At 55.0% G+C, this 19,574-nt stretch overlaps 1 protein-coding gene across 1 annotated transcript; it reads right to left on the bottom strand.

The window, feature by feature from the left end:
- Window positions 1-1,742: 1,742 nt before the first annotated feature.
- TEX29 (testis expressed 29) lies at window positions 1,743-18,204 on the bottom strand. Its single transcript, XM_059377799.1, has 5 exons — window positions 18,147-18,204; window positions 14,499-14,609; window positions 3,831-3,900; window positions 3,012-3,159; window positions 1,743-2,045 (listed from the first exon to the last, which is right to left on the bottom strand). Exons 1-5 carry the CDS (start codon window positions 18,202-18,204, stop codon window positions 1,743-1,745), a joined length of 690 nt encoding a protein of 229 aa, XP_059233782.1.
- Window positions 18,205-19,574: the final 1,370 nt, after the last annotated feature.

Raw genomic sequence — 19,574 nt, 5'->3', positions numbered from 1 at the left:
AGGATGCAAATCAGAAGCAGCCAGAGGGAGGCGCGCAAGGGGCGAGGCGGAGGCCCCAAAGGCCGCATCACGCCCTCCCCAGACACAAGCTGGCGGGTCAGCGACCAGGGGCGCTCAGCCCCGGCGGGTCAGCGACCAGGGACGCTCAGCCCCGCCCAGTGACCTGCATGGAGCGGGGCTTCTTTCTGTGGACACGACTGATGGCATTGTTGCCTGTGTGGTTGAACTCCGTTTCCAGCCCTCGTCCCCCACGAGGTCCTGCGGTCGGGGTCTCTGCTGCGCTGACTCCATCCCGAGTCATCTTGTTAGCATCGACCATCTGCCTCCTGCCCTGACTCACAGACACATGTCCAGCCCTTGAGAAGCACCAAAGGACAGAGGTCACCTCCCAGGCACCAGCAACAAAGACCAGACCTTTCCTCGGGCTAAGGCCAACTTCCTCCTTATACTGGGTTGGGGCGGGGAGCGGTACTGGTCAGGGTTCTCCAGAGCCAACAGGAGATTGACTGATTCTAAAGAATTGGCTCATGTAGTCATGGAGGCGGACAGATCCCCAGATATGCCAGTGAGCTGGAGGAGCAGAGGCCATGTGTGTCAGTCTGGAGTCCAGCAGGCTCAAGGCCAGGAGAACCCACCTTTCAGTTTGGATCAAAGGCAAAAAAAAAAGCCAATGTCTCAGTTCAAAGGCAATCAGGCAGGAAGAGTTCCCTCCTCCTCACTGGACAATCAGCCCTGCTGTTCTAGCAGACCTTCAACTGATTGGATGAGGCCCGCCGACCCTGGGGCGAGCTGTCCGCTTGATTCCCGTGTTAATCTCATCCAGAAACATCTTCCCAGACACACCCAGAATTACGCTCGAGTAAATACCTGAGCATCCTGCGCCCCAGTCAGGTTGACATCACGGGACCAGAGACCAGTGTCTCCCCTTGCCCTGAGGGACAGACTGGCCTCACCACATTGTGGGGTGAGGGAAGACTTGAGTGCGTGTGTGATCAAGTACTAACCGTGGTCATTTGCCTGTCCAGCCCCACCCACTGGCCCCCTGGGCTTCACCTGCTGCCTGGATCGGTGCAGAGCAGTCACACCTTTGTGTGTCTGCTCAACTGGATTGTTAACATGTATACACACGTGTGCACACCCACATCTGTGCACACATGCGGATGTACTGCGTATACCCATGCACGTCCACACGTGTGCACACGCGCGCACCCGTGCATGTGCACACTGTGGTTATATGCACACACCTGCGTGCAGTCCCCACGTGGGCACACGTGGGCACACCCATATATGTGCACACAAACACACACGTGCATGCATGGACACGTGTGTGCGCACGTGTGTGTCCACACTCGTGCATGTGTGAGCTGCAATCGTGCACACATGCAGACATGTGTGTGCACGCTCATACAAGTACACACACCCATGTGTGCATTCATACCCCTGTGCACACTCGCACATAGGCCCATGCCTGCATTGTGAACACGCACGTGCTTACACACGTGTGCACCTGTGCACATACGTACATGTGTGCACCTGTGCACGTGTGTGTACATGCACACACACCCATATATACTTGCACACGTGCACTCACATGTGTTCATGCACGCCCACAGATATACACACTAGGCCTACAACATACGCACACATGAGCTGCAGCTACTCTGGAGAACACAAGTTTTCAAGGTAAAAGGCAGAGATTCTCCAAGACCACGGGGCTCCCTGGGCCGCATCCCCCCGCCCGGTTAGCGCTTGCCCGTCCCTCGGGAACCTTTGCGCATTCCGCCCTGGAAGAGGGCCGGGAGGAAGCTGCAGCAGGTGGCCTGGGCCTCCCAGAGGCGGACGCCGTGCCTTTCCTTGCACGGCTCGCTGCTGGGCAGGTCCGGACCCCGCATGAGTTGGGGCGACAAGCCCACCCCGTGCGGGCGCAGCCTGCATTCCGAGAAGTGGCACGGTGGCTTGGCCGGGCTCCAGCAGCGGTCGCGGGCAGCACGGCCGGCTGCCGACAGCTCCCAGTCAGCGTCCTGGCACCCACGGGCCAGGTCTGTCTGGAGAGAGAAAGGCCGCTGTGACCATGACAACACGCAAGCGGAAGCACTGAAAATACCTTTACTGTTTGTCATTGTGCTCTTCCCATCGCACACTTCGTGGCAGCTCGCCGGCTGGGCCCTCCCGGTGGGCGCCTCTGCCGACCTGCACTTTGGCTCCGTCACGCCCTCAGTCGTCGGTCTCTTCCATTATGGTCAAGGAGGCTGCAGTGAAGGTCAGGGGGGTTTCTGCAGAGCACGCTCAGCAATCCCGAGGCCATGTCCTCAGGTCTGCAACACATCTACGTGGCCATGATCTAATCCAAGACAAGGCTGGCCAATGGTCTGTCGGCCCTGTCCCCTGTCACCCAAGAAGTGTCTCCACTTCTCATGGCCTCACTCTGCAGAAAGCCCCTGAGGAGGGGCGCATGTCCTGCCCGCGGGCAGCACCGTGGGGCTCAGACAGCTCGGCAGGGGCAGGCCACAAACCCTAGGGGACGTCTAGGCAGGCCCCTTCTTCCTGCCCCTTCTCCCCAGTGGCCCTGATGAAACCGAGTCTTTGCGACTGTTGGGAATCAAGCGGCCCAGAGAGCTCGCGTCCACACAGACACCGCCCGAGGCACAGCTGAGGGCACGGGGCGCTTCCTTCCCTAACCTGGCCACACGTCCCCCTGTGAAAAGCAACCAGCAACTGGCAGAGCCCTCCTGTCCTGAGACCATCGATAAATCCACAAAAGCAAAGGTGCCAGGGCTGGAGCCACCACCACCAGACCATCAGGCTCTCACGGTGGCAACCGGGTCCCCATGCCCCAGCCAGGAAGTGTCCGATTGGGTCTGCGGGTGCGGACTTGCCCAGCACCGCAGCTGCCCACACACCTCTCTGCCCTGCCCGCCCCGGGGCATGCTTGGCCCAGCCGGGGTCTCTGGGGGAGCACCGCCGTGCCCTGTGCCGGGACAGCCTGCTGACTTACTGTCCCCCTCCCTGACGCTCTCGCTCTTGGTCTGCGGCTCTGAGCTCGGGGGCTTGGAGGCTTCCTCCTCGCCTGACGGCGCCGTCTCTTCTTTCATGCTGGACTTGGGAGATGGAGGGACGTCCGTGGGCACTTCCTTTTCTCTCCTGTTCTCTTGAACAACCCTGACGGGAAGAGAGAAGTTGAAGGTGGACCATTCAACAGGTCATCTGGTCCCTCACCACGACGTGTCCCTACAGCAGGGGGACTCAGGCTTCGCCTCAGCTGTTCCACTTCAGCTTCTGACACGTGCTCTACACACGCCGTCCTACATGGCATCCTGGCGCCCAAGGGCGACAACAGGGCAGGCAGGTCCCTCAAGATGTCAGCTGGCACCGCTCACAGCGGGGAGTAGTTTTCTTTGCTGCTGGACAGAGCGACGTGACCAGTCTCCGTGGCTTCTCTCTGTGTTTATAAGGGGGCTCGTGTTGGGGCCCCTCAGCCCTGAGTGGCGACGATGTATCCAGGCTCTGACCATGAGTAACCACGAGCTGCCATGGGCTTGTGTCCCCACCACCAAAACAAGAGGGGAGACTCGTGTCTGGAGCACGTCTGCACCATGACTCACAGCACAGAGCACCCTGCAGACACCCCAGGCAGGGATCCCCACACCCTCTCGTGGGCAGACGGGGGCGAGCAGGATGCGAACCAGGTCGGAGCTCCGTAACTGCTGGGGGGCGTCCTTGGGAGCTCCGGGGGAGCTGCTGGGCCCCTCTGGCTGCCGACCGCCCGCACCCGCGCCTCGCCGCCGCACATCCCGCACGTTCGCAGGTGTGTTCGTGGAGGACCGACTGACCTGTAGATGATAGTGATGACGAAGGCCCCAGCGATGACCACGATCAAGGCAGAGAAGACCTGCACATAGACTGGAAAACAGTTTCCCTCATGAAGTCGGACCTCACGCCCAAGTCGGGGGTGCCCGCCCCCTGCGGCCCGCAGCCTCTCCTACACCACCTCCCCTGCGGACACAGCTGAGGGCTCGAAGGCTCCCCAGCTGCACGAGACTCCATGTGGGCCACGCAAAGAGCAGTCGCAGGTGGCCCGTGAGGACAATGGCACAGACCGCGCCCTCGTCTCTTCTCCAGAAAAGCTCCTCTGCTGCCCAGGAGCTGGGCCCCCTGCCCCAACTCCCCAGAAACGGTTCCTCAACATTCGGCGGAGCTATCGCAAGACTGAACAAAAGCAGAAGCCTTCTTGGCTGATGGACACGTTCCACTGGCTGAGCATCTCTATTAATGAGGGCCTTCTGCCGTCCCCTAGACTTGTCTTCTCTAGACTTGCCCCAACAGAAGAGCCTGGGCCTTCACGGTGACTCTTGGGGTGCGGCCCCTAGGCCCGTGCTCCCATCTGTGGGAAAGTTCTGGGCCCCCTTCCAACCCCGGGGGAAGCAGGAGAGGGCATGGCCCAGCCTACCCAGGGGACCCTCCACTGCAGGAGCCTCTCCCATTGGGACTGATGGTTGGGGTCCGTGGCTCCTGGGCTCAGGGCTCAGGCAGAGCCGGGGGCCATGTCCCGGGGGCCTCGTGCCCAGGCAGCCCCCAGGAGCCCGCTCAGTGGAAGCCCTGTGACCGACACCCTCTCCATCAGGCGGAGGTATGGACACGGAAGACGGGATGCAGGGAGCGCTCTGGCCATGGCGCCCGGCGTGCAGTCTGCGCACGGGGGTCCCTACACTTTTCCTACTGTCTGCCTCGTCTCTCACTGCTTTCTGCTCTTCCAAAGGGCACAAACTGGCTTCTTTGCAAACCCCCACCTCGAGGGACAGGGTTTGCTTCAGTTTGCTCACCACCACCCCAAAACCATGTGCACCCACGCTTCACCAGCCGCGACGTTGTGGGATGCCATGTCCCTGGGAGCTCCGTGCGCGTGCTGAGGCTGACGTAACACAGTAGCACCAGTGGGTGGCTTCCAACAACAGAAAGCTGTGGCCACAGCTGTGCAGGCAGAAGCCCACAGTGGTGACCCTCTGAGGGCTCAGGGGTGCCTCCCTGCCTCTCCAGCTCCTGCTGGCCCTGAGCTCCCCGGAGCCCTTGGCTTGTACATACATCCCCCGGCTCTGGGTCTTGCTATCACGTGGCAGCTTCCCTCTGTGACGCTGTCTTCACCTGGCCCTCTCCTTCCTGTCTGCTCTGGGCGTCTCTGTCTCCTATAAGGATGCTGGCCCCATTGGATTTGGAGCTCACGCTACTCCAGGGGGACCTCACCTTAACTACTCACAGCTGCAAAGGCGGTGTTTCTAACTAAGGTCACATTCACAGGGACCAGAGGTTTGGCCATCAACACTTCGCTGGGAGGGCGGGGGGAGAAAAGTCTGACCCACAACAGAAGGTAAGCAGTAGCTGCAGAGAAAGCGGCCTCGAAGATACAAGAGGGGGATTCCCAAGGCAGCTGCTTTCCCTGAACCAACCCAGAGGGTCTCGGGGAATGGACGGGCCTCCAAGACCCTTTATATGGGGGCTGAGGTCAGAAGGCTGAAGGGAGTTGAAGCCAAAAAGCCCCATGATGGCAGCCCAAATGCTTCATTTTCCCCTATTGATCTGAGCTCAGTAAGTGAGGGTCAGGCATACGCCGGGCACTGCATGGTCAAGGGTCCGTCAGGGAGAGGATGGAGCGGGCAGTGGGACCCGGCCTGTGGGGTCGCCAGCACACCACTGCAACGAACCAGGCGGCAAGATGCTTGCTGAAGGCTCTGTTCTGATCAGCAGGCTTATTCCTTTCGGTGACGCATTGCCTATGGGAATGTGTTCACCTCAGTTCCTCTTGCCATCTCTAGGGCTGCGAGAACCAGCTCCCAGGACGGCCTGCAGGATGCTCACTTCCTGGGATTCACATCTGAGTGTAGATGCTTTCACATTACAGAGGGCTGACCTCTGAACCAAGGGCACTGGGCAGGGTGTGACTGCTGGGGCTAGGTCACAGTCACTGTGGCTTCTACCTGGCTTTCTCAGGCCACCTGCTCTAGGAAGAGGCCATCACCATGTCTTAAGGACAGGCAAGCAGGTCTCACGTCACAGAAAAGGGCTTCCTGTTAACCCCAAGTACCACTCACCAGCCAAGCGAGCCATCTCAGAGCAGGCCCTCCAGCCCCGGTCCAGCCTTCAGATGACCGCTGCCTCGTGAGTCACCAAGCCCACTCCACCCAGCTAAGGCTCTCAGCTACTGCTTTCGGCCACTAAGTCCTGGGCAGTTTGTCACACAGCATAAGTAATTAATCCAACAGTGTGGCAAAGGCCTGGCACAGAGAAGTGCACTTAAATGATGGTGAATGAACTGAAAGGAAATGACCAAACCAGGAGCTTTGAAGGGACAAGAAGGGAGCCCTCAAAGTCCTGAATCCCAGTTCCTTAGTGTGATTTTGTATCCTGGTTCTTGGGAGTAAATTCGAAATTTATGTGGGTGAAGCCATGAAAAAGACACACACGTGGGCAGTGCTGGAACATCCGATTGTCAGCATATCTTCCACGTCTTTACACATGGAAGCATCTTCAGTCTTTGGTGTCAAGTTCTTGGAGGCAGAGACCGAGTCTCTGTGATCCTCTCAGCACAGGATCCACCCGCACACAGTTTCCTACTGACAACATGTACGATTTACCATAAATTCAATATTATGATTGGTCACTGACAACTAGCAACCACGGAGGAAAGCATTATTTTCTTTAAGGAATCTCTTGGTAATTTCACCCCCAGATACAGTTAAAAGTTTTCAAATCATCTCAGCGAGTCCCATGAAGCAACAGAAGCCACACGCTCAGAAGTGACATGTTAAATAATGTGTCCTGAATCAAGACTGAGGAATGAAGGCAAGTCATTCTCCTAGAATTCCCAATTCTTTCTCAAAGATCTAATGCTAATTCCCCAAGTTCATATTCTTAATCATACAGATTATGCCGTAATACAATGTGCACTTCAAACCAGCCAATTTAAGAAGTTGGTGAAAGGTTTTCATAACATGGAATTATGTGCACAAAGAACTCATAATACCCTGTCACTGAGTGCTACAACTTACACGGCACAAAGGTTCACTTGCCGTCTTGAATGAGAAAGATGTCAAGGAAATGAAAAATAATTTGAGGGAGCAGTGAGAACCTAAATGTAGGGCTCACGGCCCAGACTCTTCCCACAGATGGCTCAACCTCTCGAGCCTGAAAGAAGTCAGAAGCCAAGGAAAAGCCCAGCCCACACAATTCATTTATTAAAACTCTGAAAGGATAGAAAGAGAGTTATGCAAAAATGATGTACTTATTTATAGAGCAATGAACACTCTTCCTGGACAAAATATTCTTAAGAGTTGGTGTTCTTTTTGGGGTTCCTTATAGACACTAATAGGTAAGGTGCTATAAGGAATAAGGCTCATCTTCCAAAAGAGCTATGGGCATAAGGTAGTACTACTAATACACGTTATGTTTGGATCATACATAAACATGTACAAAAGAGCTAACTTGTTCATAAAATTCTCATGAGAAGACATTCGGGGGAGGGACAGATGGGAAAAGAAGTGGCAGCAGCTTGATCCTATGTGCTCTCCCTAGCCACAGTCTGCCTTCAAGGACCCATCTCACCACCTGTGCCGTTGGGGCTGTTCCATTGGGATGTGAGGAAACCGGAGAGACAACCAAAGACGATGGCCACACTTGAGACCTGACTGAGAAACTGAATGTCTTCTGCCCCTTCAAATGTGGAAGACCGAAAGAACAGATTCAAATGTTCTTTGGATGTGAATGTTTCTGCTTTTAGAAGTCCCAAATGGTAAACATCTCAGAAAAACTAAGATACACAAGTGCTTCCGACACTGGAGCCAAGAAGGAAAGCTCCACGATGTACTTGACCTGGCCCTCCAATGCCAAGATGTGTGTGTCAAACCACTGATGCCACAAAGTGACAGAGATGACAAATGCAAAAAGCAACAACTTACGGCCAAACCACCACCCAGAGCCGTGACCCCAACTCAAGAAGAGCAGTCATATATCCCAGAGAACAAGCTACGAATCAATAAGCCATTGCACACAGGAAGACATGGGGCTCGAAAAGATGGTTCACATGGGATTCTGGCTATAGGTTGTGCATTTCACAATGAGAGACGTGCAGGACAATAAACTCTTTTAAAGACAAAGTGGTATGTCTCATTGCAGCTTTTACCACCCAATTGTGTGCAACCAGACCCGAGGTTCATTAAAGTCTGGAATTAAGGGGCATCTGGGTGGCTCAGTGGGTTAAAGCCTCTGCCTTCAGCTCAGGTCATGGTCTCAGGGTCCTGGGATCGAACCCGCATTGGGCTCTCCAATCAGTAGGGAGCCTGCTTCCTCCTCTCTCTCTCCCTCTCTCCCTGCCTGCCTCTCTGATTACTTGTAATCTCTATCAAATAAATAAATAAAATCTTTTTTTAAAAAAGTCTGGAATTAATTTTTAGTGTGGCATCAGAAAAAGAAGGGTAGAAAAGGAGCCATCCCCTCCCAAAACCCCCCTCCATAAAACCAATGAGAAGACTAGCTTTTATGAGAATTTTATCAGATTTATCAGAATTTATAATAAACTTTTCAGAACTCTGAAAATTACCCAATCAAAAGTTTGCAGATGAACACATGAATGTCAATAACAGGGAAATGGAGAAATTTTAACTTGCCCTATTCCCACTTTTGTTCACCTCCAATTCTCTGCTAGTCTTGAACCAAGAGCCCATAGTCATGGTGACAACTAGTAGCCTGGCATCACTGAAGGAGGCAGACCAGGGCTGGAGCTTCTTCACAGCCCAGTCCCAAAGAACTGTCATTATTTGGTCCATCCAGTACTTCACCAGAAGATCTCACTTGCAAGGCTTTCTTTATTTGGCACGACTTAGAGCTAATCTAGTAGAAACAACTTCTTCTCAGGCATTTGTCGAAAACAATCAGAGGCAACTGTTAAAAATCATGATGGCTAAAATGGCTGATAGCAGTTGGGGGTAGACAATAAGCCGACCAGAAAGTTTAAGAGGAAAATCTGGGGAATTACCTGTCTGCAGGGAGGTCTGAAAAGCTGTGACATATTCTTGGGATCTAGAAGGTAATGGGCATGCCCAAGCCCAAAGTACGATGCACATACTTTAAAAACAGCTGAGAAGGTCCTAAACTTTCACTTCTGGCGGATCGTGAGGCTCTGTGTAAGCACGCGAAAAGATAAAGGCACAGTTGGAAACTATCTGGCTGACTGTTGAAGGTGCACCTCAACACACACAAAGAGTCGCCATACAAAGACTGACACTTATGGTTTCCAAGAACCTAAGCAGATTTTCCAGTCATTAGCTGAGCAGTAGGCCGACCAAGCAGTCTCTTCAATGGTCACATACTACACACAATACAGACTTTTTGGAACTAGTGCAGAAACGTCATTGAACAATGCTAACAACAACTTTGGGGAGGCAGGAAAATATGATTTTTAGAGTTGCCACGTATTTTTAAATGTCTAGTTTTCAATTTAAAAAGTTAGATGTGCAAAGAAACAAGCAAGAATACACACACACATACACAAACACACACAAAAACCTGTCCCTGTGCATAACCAGATGTTGGTTCACTAGGCAAAGATTTTAAATTAGCTACGTCTTGGGGTGCCTGGGTAGCTCAGGGGGTTAAAGCCTCTGCCTTTGGCCCAGGTTGTGATCTCAGGGTCCTGGGATCAGGCCCCACATCAGGCTCTCTGCTCAGCGGGGAGTCTGCTTCCTCCTCTCTCTCTGTCTGCTTCTCTGCCTACTTGTGATCTCTCTCTCTGTCAAATAAATAAATAAAATATTTTTAAAATAAATAAATAAGTTACTTCAAATAAAAACAAAACAACAACAACAAAAAAACCCAAATGAAACTATGTTGGAAGAGGTAAAGTAGGAGAATATCTCACCAGATAAAGAGTACCAATACAGACATAGAAATTACCTTTTTTAAAAAAAGATTTTATTTATTTATTTGATAGAGTGAGAGAGAGAGAGAGATCACAAGTAGGCAGAGAGGCAGGCAGAGAGAGAGGGAAGCAGGCTCCCCGCTGAGCAGAGAGCCTGATGCAGGGCTTGATCCCAGGACCCTGAGACCATGACCTGAGCCAAAGGTAGAGAGGCTTAACCCACTGACCCACCCAGGTGGCCCAGAAACTACTTTTTTTAAGGAAAAAAAATAGAAATTCTGGAGTTGAGAGTGTAACAGAAATGAAAATATCATTAGAGGAGTTCAATAGATTTGAGCAGGCAAAAGAAAGAATCTGCAAAGCTGAAGATAGATCGGTTGAGACTCGAGCAACAGAAAATAGAATCAGGAAAAGTTAACGGAGCCTTAGAGACGTGTGGGGCACCATGGAGCGGTCCAATATGCACAATGGGAGTCCCAGAGGGAGTGGAGAGAAAAGAGAATAATATTTGAAGAAATAGCAAAAATTTCCTGAATTTGATGATCAGGATAAACTCAAAGAGCTCCACCCCTAGATACATAATAGTCAAATGACAGAGAATCTTGAAAACAGAAAAAGAGAAGCAACATGATGTATATGAAGAAACCTAAAGAGTGACAGTGGGTCCCTCACCAGAAATCACGGAGGCCAGAAGGCAAGGTGATAACACAGTCAAAGTGCTGACAGGAAAAGCCTGCCAATCAGGAATTGTATATACTGCAGCGCTATCCTCCCCCAAATGGACAAGTTCAGACAGTCCCAAACAGGAACTGAGAAATTCATCAGGAGCAGAACTGTCGTACAGGAAGCATCAAACGGGAGCAAGGGCAGGATACTAGACGGAACCTCAAACCCACACGAGTAATAAAGACCAGAGTATCCAGCAGATGCAGACGAAGCGTTTGATAAAATCCAACATCCCTGCACAATAAAAACACCCAGGAAACTGGAAGAGAAAGGAGCTTACTCAACCTGGCCTTTGGTACGACCCATAGCTACCAGCCTCCTTACCCACGAAACACTGAAAAGCTCCTGCTGAGCCCAGGAAGCAGATAAGGGGGTCTATTCTCACCAGCTCTGTTCCTCATGCACTAGAGTTTCTAACCAGGGCAAGTAAGCAAGAAGATGAAATAAAACTCACTACACTGGAAAGAAAGAAGTAACGTGATCTCTATTTGCAGATGATACACTCGGGTATCGAGATAATCCTAAGTAATCAACTAAAAATGAGTAGAACTAACACATGAGTCCAAGAATTTGGCAGCCTGTAAGACCACAATATAAAAACCAGTTCTAGCAACCTTTCAATTCTCTTGTGTATATACCTACAATTCTATATACAGTCTAAAAATCAAATTAAAGAGATATATCCACTCACAATAACACCAGGAGAATAAAATACTAATAAATTGAACAAAAGAAATGCAAGATTGGTACACTGAAAACAACACAATATTGTTGAGAGAAATTAAAGAAGACTTAAATAAATGGAAAGACATCCCCTTGTTCATGGGCTAGAATACTTAACATTATATGAAGAGGGCAATATCCCACCCACAAGTCATCTACAGATTTAACACAATCCCCATCAAAATATCAGATGGCATTTTTTTTTCAGAAATTGATAAGCTGATCCTGATATGGAAATGCACAGAACCCATAGTACTAAAAACAATCCTGAAAAAGCAGAACAAAATTGGAGGAGTCCTGCTTTTCAATTTCAACATTTATTGTAAAGCTACAGCAATCAAAGCGGTGTGGTACATGCTTAGTGGAATCAAGTGGAGAAATAAACCCTCACACGTCCGGGCAATTGACGTTAGACAAGGACTGAAAGCGGTTCAGTGGGAGAGAAGAGTCTTCCCAACAAGTGATGCTACGACACCTGGAAGTCTAGATGGAAAAGAACGAAACTGGATCCCTGCCTCACACTGTGAAAAAAAAATTAAGTCAAAATGGACCAATGACATGAACATATAAGTAAAACCATAAAATGCTTAGAAAATAACAGATGTAATTCTCTGTGGCCTCAGAGTAGACCATGGTTTTTGAGCTATGACACCAAAAGCACAAGCGACCACAGAACAAATAGATAAACGAGGCACCATCAAAACTAAAAAACACCGTGCTTCGAAGAGACACTATCAACACAGTGAAAAGAGGACCGCCAGACGGGGAGGAAGTAGTTGCAGATCACTTATCTGACAAAGGGCTACTATCCGAAATATATATGGAGCTCTTACAACACCACAATAAAAAGACAATTAACCCAGTTAAACACCAGGCAAGAAATGTAAATGGTCTTCTTCAGAGATGACGCACAAATGGCCAAATGCCCGTGCAAAGATACACAACATCCTCACTCATCAGAGAAGGACAATCCGAACCACAGAGAGACGCCACGTCATACCCGGCGGGTATCGTCGAAAAGACACACAACTCGTATTGCTGAGGATCCGGAGAAACTGGAATTCAGGTCCTGAAGCTGAGACTGTCCAACAATGCAGCCACTGTGGGAAAGAGTTTGGCGGTTCTTTAAACATTTTAAGCCTGGTTGAGAAAGGACCCAGCAATTCCTCGGCCGGTGAATACCCAAGGAAATGCTCGGAATGCAAATCCACGTGTTCATGCAAAAACTGACACGCACACGTCCCTAGTAGCTAACAAGTGGGAACAACCCAAATCTCCATCAGCTAACTTGTGGGCAAACAAAATGTGGTCTATGCGTACCACGGGATATTACTGAGCCATAACAGGAACGCAGTGCGACACCTGCCTCCACATGATGAATCCTGAAAACATGTGAAAGCAGCCGGATGCACAAGGTCACAGGTTATACGATTCCATTAATGTGAAATGTCCAGAGTAGGTAGACCCACAGGGACAGATCGGTGGCCGCCAGGGGCCGAGGGCGGGGGACTGGGGCTGTCTGGTGGGTGAGCACAGGACTTCTTTCAGGGCTAATCCGGATGTTCTAGAAGTGACGGGGATGGCTGCACAACCGAAACCCACCAGACTGTACACTTTCGAGGGGTAAATTTTATGGTACGAGAATCTACCTCAATAAAAATGATCAAAAAAGAGGTAATTTCCAGTTGTTTCTAATCTACGGGTACTGAGAAAGGTACAGGTATAGGGAAATCTAGGGTTGCTCGGGGCTCCCGGGGCAGAGAGAAGCGGGGAGAGTCTGGTCCCAAGTCTTCCAGCTCCACATCTGGAGGAGAAATCACCACCAGATAATCTTCTTAGCTGTTAGTGGCGTTTCTTGTGGCCTCTGATCTCACCTCCGAGAACCAGACTTCCTCCTCTTTCGCCCTAAGGGCCAAATCTTCACCGTAAAGCGAGCCACGATCCTGCCCATGCTCTACGTTCTTCGACCCTTTTGTGCAGAATGTCACTTCTTCTCGCACAAGGAGCTGGCTTAGGGCTTTCAGTCTGTGGGATCAGGCAGCCCTGTGGGTCACCCCGTAGGTCACCCCGTGAGTCACAAGCATTTCTGACTTCCTAGGCCTTCCCACGTCTGGGAAGAAGGGCTTACTCTGGGTCTCACCTCCGAGGGCTCAGCCCACCTGGGGCTCAGAGGAGAGAGCAAGAAACCTTTCCAGGCTCCCCACACAAGTGTGCCTTTATCCACTGGGGAGGTGAGGGCAGAGGAGAGTGGCCTGGGACAGGGAGGGCCCGGGTCCCGTTCCCCCACAGCATAGGCGCTGCTGAGCGCCCGTGGCCATGGCCAGCTTCTCTGTGGGGGGCACCTTCCTCCTCTCTGGCAAGGTCTTGCGCAGGCGACCCCGCACCACACGCTCCTTCATTCCTCTCCAAACCCTCCCAGAGCCAAGCACCCTCATTTCTAAAAAGGGCCGCAAACAGGGCAAGAAAACACATCAGTCACCAAGTGAATCTCATGAGGGTTTGGAAATACTAATTCGGAAAATTCTAGGGGCCCAGAAAGCTCTAAAGCAGGAGCAAACCCCCAGACAGCCTAAGGAGAAGACCCCTTCGCGCAGGACATTCCAGCTTGCCACCCGGCCCGCACGCCGCTCTCGCACTCAGCTGTGAGTCCTGTCCCCGGCACGGCCCGCTCACAGCCGCCGGGGGACCCTGCTCCGAGGGCGGCGGCCTCTCCCTGCTCCCATGGCCTCGCCATCTCAGGACGCCCCGCCGGCCCCACCACACCCCGGACACACGGGGTGAGGGCTTTCTGCTGTCCCTGACAAGGCTGCGGAGAAGCCCCATGGGGTCTGACGTTGCACACAGCCGGCGGCCAGCCCCGCCCGGAGCTGCTTCTACATCCCTACATGCCCGGGGTCTCCCCGAGACCCTTCCAGGTCCATTCTACCCCGGAGCGAACGTCCTCGGGGGCTTCTGTCCCATTCAGTGACCCCAAAGCTGGCTGTTCCCGCTCACACACCAGAGCGATGGAACCAGGGAACCACCAAGGCCGGCCCCGGCAGGGGGGCCCGGGGAGGGACACAGCCCGTGGACCTCCAGGGCCCGTGGACCTCCAGGGCCCGTGGGCCTCCGGAGCGGCTCTGCAGGGGGCCGGCACAGTACTCACTGGGCACCGCCTTCTCGTAGCACACGCCTTTGTAAAAGCAGCAGCCTAGCTCCTTGCAGCGGTCCCTGGTGACGTTGTAGTCACAGATGTCGTAGAGAGGAATGTCGCACACTGGAAAGCAGACACACAGCCATCAGCACGAGAAGAGCCCCCCAGGAGTTGCAGGCCCGAGGGCTGGGAGGGGGTGGGCGTGGGGGCCTGTGGTGTTTTTAATCATGCATCATCGGATCCGACTGGAAGGTCTGAATGAGATTCTGAACAGAATCACACCCCGCGAACTCCAGAGAGGGACGCGGGGCCCTCTGACCGCTAAGGCCATCGCGCGTCTCTGCAGGGCCCGCCGGGCTCCACGCGCTGCGACAGAAACGCAGAACGGAGACCTGGTGTGGTGGGTGTCGGGGCGCCGGGCGCACCGCGAGCTCCGGTCACCGGGACGCACACGGGGAGAGGATTAGCAGCTCAGGCTGAAGAGGATTCCAGAATTCAAAAGTCGATTCAGAAGGACTGAACGTAAAATGTCAGCTTTGAGCAAAAGCAAGCAGGCGAGGACCCGGACCGCATGCGACCCGTCTCCGCGCCTCTCGGCTCCGGCTACTGACGCGCTTCCCGCTGGAGGACACGGGAGTCCCCGGGGCAGCAGCAGCGTCTGGCCCGACCCAGCTGGGGGTTCCTGGCGCGAGGGGAAAGGGACGCGGCGGCCTCCAGGACACCCAGCCCTTTCTCCAGCACTGACCGTCCTTCAGACACGGGGACTCCGGAGAAACCCACTGTCCCTCCTGCCTCCGAAAGCTCCGGAGAAACCCACCGTCCCTCCTGCCTCCGAAAGCCACTGCAGACACGGCAGCACCGGGCCGGGCAGGGTCAGGGGACGAAGCCGCCCGCGGTCACCCTCCTGCACCACTGCCTCTCCCAGAGCCCGGCTCCCCGGCCAGGTAGGGTTGGCCTCCCCTGCTTCCCAGGGTCACCCAGTGCTCAGTCGCCCTGCAAGCCATCCTTTTAAGGTATGCCAGCCGTGCCCAGCTTTGCCTCAGGTGGGGTCCGGGCTGCACGGAGCCCGCCCAGGCCCTCGTGGTGGCGACATGGGGAGCACAGCCACCACCGTACCTGCGGCAGCTCCCACACAATTGAGAGCAAGGACCCCACAAGATGGCAGCCAGCGTGGTAGCAAACACCAGTGCACTCAGCCCTTTCCACCTTGTCCAGAAAGTTCCAGGAGACCCAAGACCATGCAGCTGAGCAGGAGAGCTGGGGTTCCCATCGCCCCACTGTCTTCATAGAGCCAGGGGACCGAGGGGTCTCGAAGGTGCTCCGTCACGACCAAGGATCATTCCAGCCAACAGCACGGGCAGCAAACAAGCTGGCGAGGCCTATGTTTCTTCATAATGTGTATTTTCTTCCATGTCACTCCCCACATGGGAACACAGGGGACTGGGACTTCCCGCTCTGGCTGCTTACAGAAGAGTGTGGAAGAGCAGTCGGTCCCCAGAGCACCAGGGCAGGAGGTCAGTCTTCGGAGCTTGGCCAGAAGGCACCTGGCCTTCTTTCCACCACGAGACCCTAGCCCAGGACTATTATCCCCAGGGGTGCTGCTCAGTCGGGGGTCAGGGGGACCCACTGGCTCGCTCTCTGCCCTCAACAGGACACCGTCTCAATGGCGTGGAACTGAGCCCCGGGGCCAGCACCCTGCTTTGCTAGGTGGACTTGAGATGTGCCCCCAGCAGCCCTTCGGTCTCCCCACACCTGCACAGCAAGCAGCTGCCGGGCACAGCGAGCTGGGGTACGGTGGGCAGAGGAGAAGACGGCCAGGCCCCCGCTGCCTGCCCCGGCCAGCCCGTCTTGAGGCGGCCATCTGAGGCGGCCATCTGAGGCGGCCGTCTGAGGCGGCCGTCTGTCCCCTCTGGACCCTCACTTGCTCCTTCAGGCAGTTTGTTCGCTCCCGGGCAAGCCTTCAGCGTCACCGCCCCTGCCCTGGCTGACAGCAGGAGGACCGTCCAGACACGGGGGAACTGAAGCCCACCCCTGAGGACAGGAACGCCGGGCAGGCAGCGCTGCTGGGGGTGCGCCAGGGTCCCCACAGAGTTAACACCGCCTTCCCCTGCCCCCCTGCCCCCCACCTGCCCATCCCCCCCACCTGCCCAGGCCCCAGGGGCCAGTGCCCAGCAGAAGGAGCCTGCAACAGCAGGAGCACCACGCCTGGCCGGAGGAAGGCTGCCGGCAGGTGCTGGACAAAACCAGCGGTCGTCTCACGGCTGAGCAACAAGTCTCAGGGCAGAACGGGAAGAGCCACGTGGAGACCTGCAGGGGTGACAGGGCTGCACCGTCACTTGCCGGCCTTCACTCCCTGCCGCAAACTGGACAACCGGCAGTTCAGGGTCAAAATGCAGGTGGGTCGGGGTGAGCCCGGGGAGCAGGGCCCTGCTGCAGATCAGTGAGGACCGGGAAGACGACCTCCCATCCCAAGCAGGTTAGCGCAGGCGGCACCCCAGCTTTCCTTGGTAAACCTGAGTGACCAACCTGCGCCACCCTACTCCTGGAGAAGGGGGCGGGCCCTGCTCTCCAGCCCCCCCACCCCGGGGCCACCGGTCTCACAGCCTGGACGTAGAGGCGAGGCAGGCTGTCCGTTCCCAGGCCCAGACAACACACTGGCCCCTACATAGGTGCTTCTGCCAGGAGACTCGAAGGGGCTACTCCAGACCAGCCCTCTCTGCAGCCCACGAAGTGCCCCCAGGTGCAGGCCACCTGCCTCCTGTGTCCTGGGCCTTAGGGATCAGAAGCCACACCTCTCCAGTGAGCTCCCCCAGCCTGGACTGGAGCTCGGACCCAGGCCTGGGGTCTCGAGCCAGACCTACTGACCTCCGTGTCCCGGCTGCCGTGTATGACGGAGCCCCCCAGACTGGCCCCAGGAAGGGCGTCCAGAGCAAGAGAGCCCAGTCCCCAGTGGATTCTTGCCGAGCAACAGGAAAGCTGCGTCTCGCTGAAGCTTGGCCAGCCCAGAACCCTCCCCGGTCACCCCAGGTTCCAAACCAAATATAGGAAAAAAATTTTTAAAGTAACAAACAAAGAAACCAAAATATTTTTCCTTCTATTTTCTTATCTTTTATCACAAAAATAACGTGTGCAGACAAGCCCCCTTGAGAAGAAAAATTTAGTCGCACGCAAATGTGCATGGTAGGAACGGCCCTTCCCTCCTCGGCCATGCAGGGCACCCCCCGTGTGGACCTCCGTGGCCACACACGGACGTGCACACACACGGACCCCCAGCCTCACGGAGCCACTGCCCTGGTCCCCCCTGGCACCCCATAGGAGTTTCTGACCGCAGACCCCGGGCGCCCGGGATGGGGGAGGTGGGCTTTCCTGTTGGAAATACGTTCTCCGTAAGAGGAACTTGCTCTCACAGTAAACATTTTGAGACAGACGTGTCCAAGCGGCACATCAGAGGGAAACATCTTTGACCCCGGACCCCGGGAGCCAGCTGCACGTGTTTCTGGCCCCGAACACCCGGGCTCAGGGGTCTCTACGGGGACACTTGCGCGAAAGCGAAGGCCGCACGGCATTTCCTGCGTCCCTTTGCCCCATTCCCTGGCTCAGCCTGGGGACCGACCGCCACCACTGTGGGGTGAGACAGGCCCCGCAGCCCTTCCCCGTTACCTGCAAATTTCTTCAGGAGGTGCGAGGGCGATTTCTTGAATTCGGGTGCGTATCTCATTGTAACAGTCGGAGGGCAGACGAGGGGTCAAGGGAACCTGGGAGAGAGAACGGGTTAGCATCGGTGGGACCTCACGGGGGGTGGGGGACGACTGGTGGCTGTGGTCGGTGCGGGAACAGAGGGGCCAGGCAGCATGGGACTGGGGTCTCACCTGGCAACCATGTCCCCAGCCAAGCCCCCTCAGCCGAGCAGTCCTGTTACACTCCAAGAGGACAACCTTGGATCAAACGAGAAACCGGTACCTCCTCCTTCCACTGCTCCCACCAGTGGAGCGTGGAGCCAGTGGCAGCCCTGCCCTATCCGCTGTGATGTCACACAAGCCCATGACATCACATAGACGGGGCAGGGCGGTGACACTGGCAGCTGGAGGACAGACGGGGTTCTCACAGGGCCGAGGGGGAGTGAAAGGGCCCCAAGTACAAGGTGTGGGGCTGCGAACCCCCCACCCAAGACCCTTTCCTGCAGGACACACAGGCCTGACTTCGCTCCTGGGTCGTCCTTCATAGGGTGTCCACCTTTGCTGGGATGCCACAGTGAGCAAAATAGGCAAACCCCAACCCTAAGGGAATATCCCCCCAGAAGGAGACTGACCACATCAAGTCAGGCATGTGTTACGGGAGGAAAGCAGAGCACGGAGCAGGGGCTGATTCTCTGCTTAGGCAGGGTAAGCCAGCATCCTCAGGCCAAGGCAGCCTCTGAGCAGTGTGCAAAGGAAGTGAGGGAAGGCATACAAGCCTGAAGCAGCAGCCAGTGCAAAGGCCCTGGGGTAAGTCAGGCCTGCCCAGCGTGATTAAAGAAGCAGCCATGCATTTGGGAGACCGGAGGATCAAGGGGACCAGTCTGGCCGGGGCTGAGGTCCCAGGGGTGTGACAAGCAGCCAGTGGGCTTGAAAGCCATCTGTGTGTCTTGGAGAAGAAGCCTGCTGGGGTCACAGAACCTGGATGAGGCAGTCTCGGCGGGGTGGGGGCTCCAGAAGAGGAGGGAGGGAGGTCTGTGCCCCGTCTAGAGAAGGGTGTGGGAGGGGCAAGGAGACGCAGGTGCCAGGTGACTGTCTGTCTCCCATGCCTGGGCCTCTGGGGCAAGGAGCGGGGGCCACGGGCGAGGGCTGGGTACTGGCAGCTGGGAAAGAGGCCAGAGGCCACGGCAGGAAGGCTGTGGAGGCCACGAACGGCCAGACCCCAGGGGTGAGGGGCTGCCTTGGTGCCAGAGACAGCCCAGGGCAGCGAGCGGGGCAGGAGTCAGGGTAGCCTTGTGCTGACACCTGTCCCTGGGACCCCAAGAGCAGGGACCCAGGAAGATGCGGGGGACGGCAAACCCGGGACAAGCAGGCCAGAGTGGAGCAGAGGCTGCGGGGGAGAGGGGCACAAACA

This window comes from Mustela nigripes, chromosome 15, assembly GCF_022355385.1.
Source record: "Mustela nigripes isolate SB6536 chromosome 15, MUSNIG.SB6536, whole genome shotgun sequence".
In the NCBI taxonomy this organism is placed as follows: Eukaryota; Metazoa; Chordata; class Mammalia; order Carnivora; family Mustelidae; genus Mustela; species Mustela nigripes.
The sequence above is the reverse complement of the archived record's forward strand: the minus strand, read 5'-3'. Positions and strand labels throughout refer to the sequence as shown.